This window comes from Eurosta solidaginis, chromosome 3 (genome assembly GCF_040869045.1).
Source record: "Eurosta solidaginis isolate ZX-2024a chromosome 3, ASM4086904v1, whole genome shotgun sequence".
Classification (NCBI taxonomy): domain Eukaryota; kingdom Metazoa; phylum Arthropoda; class Insecta; order Diptera; family Tephritidae; genus Eurosta; species Eurosta solidaginis.
Genome location: NC_090321.1, coordinates 176,458,276 through 176,468,199, shown reverse-complemented (window position 1 = coordinate 176,468,199; position 9,924 = coordinate 176,458,276). Strand labels below are relative to the sequence as shown.

Genomic DNA, 9,924 nt, shown 5'->3' with positions numbered 1-9,924 from the left:
AAGTCTTCTTATCTTTTTTCCCATAATTTTTGAACGTATTTCTACAGTTTTAGGTCAAACTAAAGGTTACCGTAATTTTTGGCCCTTTTTTCGTTTAAGCTGGCACATTTTTTGTTCTGGCACCCGCTTCAGCTGACGCGAGGGATTTATCTGTGATTGTTGCCAGCACAAATTTGAGATAAATCCCTCGTGAGAGCGCAAAAAATGAAAGCGTAAACAAATGTTTCGCATCAAGTCATCTTTGTTAGAAACTGTAACACTGTTTTTCGCGGATAATTTTTGAACGTCTAGAGAAACTTTATTTCCGTGTTTGGATTCTTGATATTGATATAACTTTCGATAGGTCGCAATACAATACAATATACATTTTCATACTAAATTTGTCCAAATAAATTTACTATCACAGCAAGCCACAACTGAAATTCCGCTCCCTTTTTCGTTCAGTGTCAACCATGGTATAAATATTACCAGGTAAAACCATTTACTCTTCTTGGAGGCCATAATGGTTTTTTGATTTAAAAAAAAATTTTAAAATCACTCTCTTAAACTTTGTGGAAATGCCAAACCAAAGTAAACGAAAAAAAAATGTTGGTTTGACTTTTTCATTTTTTTTAATGCCAAAAAAATAAAATGTTTATGAAATAAGTGGAAAAATATTTCGAAAAATTTTGAAATCGGTTTTTATGTATATGGCAAAGAAATGAATTACCAATATAATGGATGCCTCAACACGTGCTATTTTTGCAAAGGGACAAAAGAAAACCCCTTATTTCTTAACCTCTTCTAATTAAGAAGATAATGTTAGGTACCACACCTACCGATTTTACATTCATCCTTCACTTGGTTGATACGTCTTTAACCCTTAAATATGCTGTAACTTCACTTTATAAGAGATCACCAGTCTCAAGTGTCTTCACTTCTGCGAAAAAAAGATCTTGAAGATATTCTTTGGTTTGTTTTGGTCCTTTTCCTCGCGGTTGGAAGATACATTTTTAAATTGGCGCTTAATCGTTTAGGAGATGCTGGTCGTTGCGTAACAATTCACTCCAGCTAACCCTGTTTCGCGATAACTGACGCCAACAGGGGGCACCAAGAGAGAGCTTCTCCGAACCCAGTGGTGATCTTCCCATAATTTGCCCACGCCAGCAAAAACGCTGTAGCTCTTCGCAGCTTAGCTAAACATCATCGCCCAGTTGGAGTATTATAGTTCGTGGAGGCTGAATTTACCGGCTGAACGGTCAAAGTCTGCCGCCGTGGTGTAGAGCTAGTGTGTTGACCTATCCATTAAAAATATTTAAGAAAATTTGTATAAATGGTATTGATTGTCCATCGGCATTACCCTGGCACCAAAAGTTCGTCCGAATTAGCAGATACATTTTTGGGTCGGCACAAAACATGTATTTTGGTGAGGCAGTTCGTAGAAAAACGAATACACGATACGTAGCCTTCGAATTAGATGGAAAGCTAGACCTTGATCTCCTCAGATATATATCACACCAAATTGTTATTATTAGTAGATATGTATCTCTTCCGTAAACCTTGGCGTTAAGTCGGGGTTTTCTTCTCGTCGCGCAGACGCTGATACATTTCTAAACAATTTGTTGAAGAAAATTCCTCAGAAGAGGATCGTGGCCTGGGGCCCTATTCAGTAACTGTGAGTTTTAAAATGTACACTTTTCCTTCATATAATTTGTATGAAAGAAAAATGTATATTTCAAAACTCATAGTTACTGAATAGGGCCCCTGATGCTTCCTTTTGCGGTAAACCACAATACAATTCTTGAATTGAAAATTCTAGAATGCGGTTGACCGTTGAGATTTCTTATTTTCTGGTTATTTCCACCAATAAAAAATTCGGTTTTGAATAAAATATCATAAATTAATGTTAGAACGCAAAAATATATGGTAATTCTATACGACAGCATGACACTGGTAATACGAGTCCAAAAATACCGAGAGAGGTGTCAAAAGACTCGTATTGACCTCGACAACAATAATCCGAAGGCGGAAAATAAAAATTGTAGATCGTTCAAAAGATATTAACAAAAAAACCGAAAAATTACCCCGGAGTGCTCCGAAACCGAGGATGGGATCCATAGTATTTTTGCGCAGAATACATTTCTGCATTGGCGGCCTTTGGCAGCGCTTATAAAAAATTACCTTGGGTGGGTCCAACACCGGTTTGGGGACCAAAACTCTATCCGCGGAAAACACCTATGTTCACAATTTTTTTTGTGGGTACCACAAAATTACAACAACCACATGAAATTTTTCAAAATTTCTTTTGCAAATATTCTTGACATACCCAAAAATGTTTGCCACCGTTTCCGGATTTGCGATCCTGGATCCAAAACGCGTCTTTTGATACCCCTCTTAATATTTTCGGACGTGTATTAAGAGTGTCATGCTGTCGTAGAGAATTACCAAATATATTACAGTTTGTTATATTTTTGTTATGAAAACAACACCAAAATAAAACAAGTAAGGAAGGCTAAGTTCGGGTGCAACCGAACATTACATACTCAGTTGAGAGCTGTGGAGACAAAGTAAGGGAAAATCACCATGTTGTAAAAAGAACCTAGGGTAACCCTGGAATGTGTTTGTATGACATGTGTATCAAATGGAAGGTATTAAATAGTATTTTAAGAGGAAGTGGGCCATAGCTCTATAGATGGACGCCATTTAGGGATATCGCCATAAAGGTGGACCAGGCCTGACTCTAGAATTTGTTTGTACGATATGGGTATCAAATGAAATGTGTTAATGATAATTTTAAAAGGGAGTGGGCCTAAGTTCTATAGGTGGACGCCTTTTCGAGATATCGCCATAAAGGTGGACCAGGTGTGACTCTAGAATTTATTTTGTACGATATGGGTATCAAATGAAAGGTATTAATGAGTATTTTAAAAGGGCGTGGGCCTAAGTTCTACAGATGGAAGCCTTTTCGAGATATCGCCATAAAGATGGACCAGGGGTGACTCTAGAATTTGTTTGTACGATATGAGTATCAAATGAAAGGTGTTAATGAGTATTTTAAGAGGGCGTGGGCCTTAGTTCTATATGTGGACGCCTTTTCGAGATATCGCCATAAAGGTGGACCAGGGGTGACTCTAGAATTTGTTTGTACTATATGGGTATCAAATGAAAGGTGTTAATGAGTATTTTAAAAGGGAGTGGGCCTTAGTTCTATAGGTGGACGCCTTTTCGAGATATCGCCATAAAGGTGGACCAGGGGTGACTCTAGAATTTGTTTGTACGATATGGGTATCAAATGAAAGGTGTTAATGAGTATTTTAAAAGGGAGTGGGCCTTAGTTCTATAAGTGGATGCCTTTTCGAGATATCGCCATAAAGGTGGGCCAGGGGTGACTCTAGTATTTTTTTTGTACGATATGGGTATCAAATGAAAGGTGTTAATGAGTATTTTAAAAAGGAGTGGGCCTTAGTTCTATATGTGGACGCCTTTTCGAGATATCGCCATAAACGTGAACCAGGGGTGACCCTAGAATGTGTTTGTACGATATGGGTATCAAATTAAAGGTATTAATGAGGGTTTTTAAAGGGAGTAGCCCTTAGTTGTATATGTGAAGGCGTTTTCGAGATATCGACCAAAATGTGGACCAGGGTGATCCAGAACATCATCTGTCGGGTACCGCTAATTTATTTATATATGTAATACCACGAACAGTATTCCTTCCAAGATTCCAAGGGCTTTTGATTTCGCCCTGCAAAACTTTTTCATTTTCTTCTACTTAATATGGTAGGTGTCACATCCATTTTACCAAGTTTTTTTCTAAAGTTATATTTTGCGTCAATAGACCAATACAATTACCATGTTTTATCCCTTTTTTTCGTATTTGGTATATAATTATGGCATTTTTTTAATTTTTCGTAATTTTCGATATCGAAAAAGTGGGCGTGGTCATAGTCAGATTTCGGGCATTTTTTACACCAATACAAAGTGAGTTCAGATAAGTACGTGAAGTTATCGTATTAACGGCCGAGCGGAAGGACAGACGGTCGACTGTGTATGAAAACTGGGCGTGGCTTCAACCGATTTCGCCCTTTTTCACAGAAAACAGTTATCGTCCTAGAATCTAAGCCTCTACCAAATTTCACAAGGAGTGGTAAATTTTTGTTCGACTTATGGCATTAAAAGTATCCTAGACAAATTAAATGAAAAAGGGCGGATCCACGCCCATTTTGAAATTTTCTTTTATTTTTGTATTTTGTTGCAACATATCATTACTGGAGTTGAATGTTGACATAATTTACTTATATACTGTAAAGATATTAATTTTTCTTTTAAAATTATAATTAAAAAAATTTTTTTTTAAAAAGTGGACGTGGTCGTTCTCCGATTTTGCTAATTTTTATTAAGCAGACATATAGTAATAAGAGTAACGTTCCTGCCAAATTTCATCACGATATCTTCAACGACTGCCAAATTACAGCTTGCAAAACTTCTAAATTACCTTCTTTTAAAAGTGGGCGGTGCCACGCCCATTGTCCAAAATTTTACTAGTTTTCTATTCTGCGTTACAAGTTCAACTCACCTACCAAGTTTCATCGCTTAATCCGTATTTGGTAATGAATTATCGCACTTTTTCGATTTTTCGAAATTTTCGATATCGCAAAGTAGGCGTGGTTATTGTCCGATATCGTTCATTTTAAATAGAGATGAGATGAGTACCCAGGAATCTACATACCAAATTTCATCAAGATACCTCAAAATTTACTCAAGTTATCGTGTTAACGGACAGACGAACGGACGGACGGACGGACGGACATGGCTCAATCGAATTTTTTTTCGATACTGATGATTTTGATATATGGAAGTCTATATCTATCTCGATTCCTTTATACCTGTACAACCAACCGCTATCCAATCAAAGTTAATATACTCTATGAGCTCTGCTCAACTGAGTATAAAAAATAAAAATGTGAGAGCAGTGAGAATTGAAAAATGTTTTTAAACGTCATTTTGGCTCTCACCGGTTTTACATTCTAATCAGTGTTGCCAGGTTAGCCTTTTCGAGGCTAGATTTAGCCTTTTTTTTTGCCTTTAGCCTCGAAATTTTGGGTTTAGCTTCGTGACTTTTTTCTAGCCTTTTTACTCCGAATGTATTTTTAAAAATTTCTAAAATAAAATAATTTCAATAGTTCCTGTGAACACCTAATAACTAATAATATGAGTTCTCTACAAAAGATTAATTCTTTTTCTGCTGAAAATTCGTTGAAAATTTCAAAGCCAGATGTATTTTCTTACTTTGAAAAAGAGAAGTATAGTTATTCTTCAAGTCAAATAGCATTAATAGAGCTGCAGTGGCGAAAACTTATAACTATACAATGGAAAAATGTACACTCCACCATGGAATTTTGGTCGGAAGTCCGAGAACATAAAAATGCATTAAACGAACCTCGTTTTTTAGAACTCGTCGAATTAATTTTTAGTTTTTTAGTATTACCACTCAGTAACGCGGAAGTTGAAAGAATTTTTAGTGGCATGAAAATTCTGAAAACTAAATTAAGGAACAAACTAAAAATTAAAATGCTTAATGCGCTGCTTTATATTAGATGCTCGTTAAAACGCTTATCTAAATGTTGTAATGACTTTGAAATTACCGATCATCTCATATCTATGGTAAATGGCCAAACTTTATACCCAGACTTAAGCTCTTCTGATTCCTCAGACGGGGAATATTTTATATAAATTATTAGTTTTTAATATTTTTTTTATGTACATATATACACATATGCAATCATTTAAAGTAATTCTATGTGCTAGTCAAGGAAAATGTGCCTGATATGTTTTGAAACAGGAAGTTATGCTTAAGTTATGTTTATAAGTTTTTATTTACAAATGTGTAAACTAAAATATAAAAAAAGTTTAATGAATTAACCAAAAAATTTCTCGCCTTTTTTTAGCTTCTTTTTTTACTAAATTTAGCCTTTTCTAACCTTTTTTTTCGCCAATCTAGCTTCTTTTTTTTGCATCACCTGGCAACAATGCTTCTAATATCTATACCATGGTGTCAACGAAAGGTGTTAATGAGTATTTTAAAAGGGCGTGGGCCTTAGTTCTATAGGTGGACGCCTTTTCGAGATATCGCCATAAAGGTGGACCACGGGTGACTCTAGAATTTGTTTGTACGATATGGGTATAAAATAAAGGTGTTAATGAGTATTTTTAAATGGAGTGGGCCTTAGTTCTATATGTGAATGCGTTTTCGAGATATTGACCAAAATGTGCACCAGTTTGACCCAGAACATCATCTGTCGGGTACCGCTAATTTATTTATATACGTAATACCACGTACAGTATTCCTACCAAGATTCCAAGTGCTTTTGATTTCGCCTTGCAGAACTTTTTCATTTTCTTCTACTTAATATGGTAGGTGTCACACATTTTACAAAGTTTTTTTCTAAAGTTATATTTTGCGTCAATAAACCAATCCAATTACCATGTTTCATCCCTTTTTTCGTATTTGGTATAGAATTATGGCATTTTTTAATTTTTCGTAATTTTCGATATCGAAAAAGTGGGCGTGGTCATAGTCGGATTCCGGCCATTTTTTATACCAATACAAAGTGAGTTCAGATAAGTACGTGAACTAAGTTTAGTAAAGATATATCGATTTTTGCTCAAGTTATCGTGTTAAGGGCCGAGCGGAAGGACATACGGCCGACTGTCTATAAAAACTGGGCGTGGCTTCAACCGATTTCGCCTTTATTCACAGAAAACAGTTATCGTCCTGGAATCTAAGCCCCTACCAAATTTCACAAGGATTGTTAAATTTTTGTTCGACTTATGGCATTAAAAGTATCCTAGACAAATTAAATGAAAAAGGGCGGAGCCACGCCCATTTTGAAATTTTCTTGTATTTTGTATTTTTTTGCACCATATCATTACTGGAGTTGAATGTTGACATAATTGACTTATATACTGTAAAGATATTAAATTGTTTGTTAAAATTTGACTTTAAAAAACGTTTTTTTTTTTTTAAATGGGCGTGGTCGTTCTCCGATTTCGCTAATTTTTATTAAGCATACATATAGTAATAGGAGTAACGTTCCTGCCAATTTTCATCATGATATCTTCAACGACTGCCAAATTACAGCTTGCGAAACTTTTAAATTACATTCTTTTAAAAGTGGGCGGTGCCACGCCCGTTGTCCAAAATTTTAGTAATTTTCTATTTTGCGTCACAAGTTCAACTCACGTACCAAGTTTCATCGCTTTATCCGTCTTTGGTAATGAATTGTCGCACTTTTTCGGTTTTTCGAAATTTTCGATATCGAAAAAGTGGGCGTGGTTATAGTCCGATATCGTTCATTTTAAATAGCGATCTGAGATGAGTGCCCATGAACCTATATGCCAAATTTCATCAAGATACCTCAAAATTTACTCAAGTTATCGTGTTAACGGACAGACGGACGAACGGACGGACGGACATGGCTCAATCAAATTTTTTTTCGATGCAGATGATTTTGATATATGGAAGTCTATATCTATCTCGATTCCTTTATACCTGTACAACCAACCGTTATCCAATCAAAGTTAATATACTCTGTGAGCTCTGCTCAACTGAGTATAATTATAATTTTCTTTTTTGCCAAATTTCACTTAAAATTTAGATTGACAAGTATGCTGAAAAAACTTTCAAGTTTTTTTCTTTTGCACTGCAATATTGACAGTTTCGAGCAATTTAAGTTTTTTCTCAATTTATGTAGACATTTAGGTAAACTCGCACACAGCTTTAAATTTAGAAGTGTTTTTATACAAGTTTGTGTAAATTTCCTGGAATCTAGAAGAAAAAGTCTTTGTTTATTTTTTATTCACTTGATCCAGTATGTATAAATAGCGCCCACAAAAGTTGTTTTGCTTTACTGTATACTTAACAAGCTGCTGAAAGAGTCACAATCGCGATGAATTTACACATTAATTTTGAGCTCCTGCTTGTTGTGCTGCTCTTCGGTTTTACCTATACGAGTTCCCGATTTCGCATCGTAAAGGGCAGTCTTGCGGATATAAAAAAAATGCCATACATTGTAGCGTTAATATATGATGATTGTGAACACGCGTTTTGTGGTGGTTCATTAGTCACTATGCAAATAGTGGTCACAGCTGCTCATTGCCTGGTAAAAAGGGCACCGAACCGCATCACCGTTATTGCTGGTGTGGACAATTTAATGATTACTACAACCAGTAGCAAAGTAGAGAGTACATTTCATTCATGCAGTTTTAATCCTAAAACATTACAAATGGATATAGGTGCAGTTAAATTGCGAACACCCTTTAAAGAAAGTCCTTGGGTACAAGCAATACCACTTTGCAATATCGACTTAAAGCCGGGCACAGAAATGCACGTCAGTGGATGGGGTTCAACAAATCCATATGAGGAGGATTACCAATTGTTACTCCGTACAACTGTCAGGCCTATAACAACAGAGGAGATTTGTAAGACCCGGTTTTCGTTTGAAAATCAACCTATATATAAATCAATGATGTGTGCTTCAAATGAAGGAAGTGGTCCGTGTTATGGCGATTCTGGAGGACCGGGCGTTGTGGACGGACAACTATGTGGGGTGGTATCATTAACATGGGGTGATTGTGCGACATACTTTTATCCGACTATATATATAAATGTAACATATATAGGAGTTCAACGTTTTATACAAAATGTAATAAAATGTTAATTGGAAGGTTTTGTTATTGATAGACTGCTGTGAATAATATAACCCTACTTCGGCTGAACACCCCATTTCAGAAGGCGGTTTTGAAACCAATACTGAAGTAGGACGTTCTTCAAATAAAGCGTTGTCAAAAGTTTCCTGACGGCACGGCAGCTGAGATAAGGTGATAATCCACTCAGTAGTCGAAATAGCAATATTTTTATATTATATATCTAAAAATAAATATTTATTACTGCGATTTAATTTTTGTGCATTTAATTAGCGAGAAAGGAATATTTACAGACTCGCTGCTAAAAATCCAATATTACTAAGTTCTTATTGCGCCCCTATAAATATTCCACACAATTTGGATTAAACAAATATAGTGCTAGCTTATGCCCGTAGGTTTTACCCCATGTTTCTATAAAAAAATCTTCAGGCTACGCGTAATTGGCCATGGGTGAAACATGAGTTGGTAAGATTGACTTCTGCTACAGCTAATGGCTGTTGTTGTATGATACATTCATATTTGTAACAGGATTCCCCTCGCGTACCCTCACTAGGGTGGTACCTTTTCGTTGGTGTGAGGGCTTAGCCGAACTCCATAACGCCCGACTATGAGGCGGAGCGGCTTAGGACTGGCATCTACGCCGTTTCTCCTCATAGGAGGTCGGCGGGATGTCGGTGACCAAGAACTGCAAACCGCCTAATCCAGGGTGTTATACGGACCGTGCCTATTGGACGATTTGCAGCCAGGGGATAAATTCGGCTGTATTCGAACGAAGCCTTCCCGAATCTGGGCCACCTCGGGAAGTATTGATGGCCTTACCACAGTAAGGGGCTTCGCCGTATATAATACTGGACCGCTGTGCTCGCCTTGTCGGGCAGGTGGTCGTACGACCAAGATTAACGACTCATTACCTAATTGTAATAAGGACGATGATAAGGGGAGGACTGAGTCACAAGCTAAGGACGACATAAACGCATTAAGCGATGCGTCGGACTTGGGGAGCGAGAGTAGTGCAGATTCAATGTACTCCGTGTTGGAAAATCATACAAATGAAAACGGAGTAGTAGAGTGGAGAAGGGTACGGAGCAGAGGAAGTAAGAAAGCTCTCTCGCAGTACCGTGCAGTACTAAGAATTGTTCAATGCCTGGGTGCAGTGCTCCACCCAACAGAAGTGAAGATCGAGCGCTTGAAATGGGCTAATGACGCGGTAGAAGTAGGTCGAAGGCAGTTCAAAAGGTT

General features: G+C 36.9%; 1 protein-coding gene across 1 annotated transcript; it reads left to right on the top strand.

The window, feature by feature from the left end:
• Positions 1-7,885: 7,885 nt before the first annotated feature.
• Positions 7,886-8,939, top strand: LOC137246800 (seminase-like). The gene has a single exon (XM_067777809.1). The coding sequence runs from the start codon at positions 7,929-7,931 to the stop codon at positions 8,697-8,699; it is 771 nt and encodes a 256-aa protein (XP_067633910.1). The 5' UTR covers positions 7,886-7,928; the 3' UTR covers positions 8,700-8,939.
• The last annotated feature ends 985 nt before the right edge of the window (positions 8,940-9,924 follow it).

Excerpts from the sequence above, each read along its gene's own strand:
- LOC137246800 (XM_067777809.1), top strand. The coding sequence starts at position 7,929 with ATGAATTTACACATTAATTTTGAGCTCCTGCTTGTTGTGCTGCTCTTC.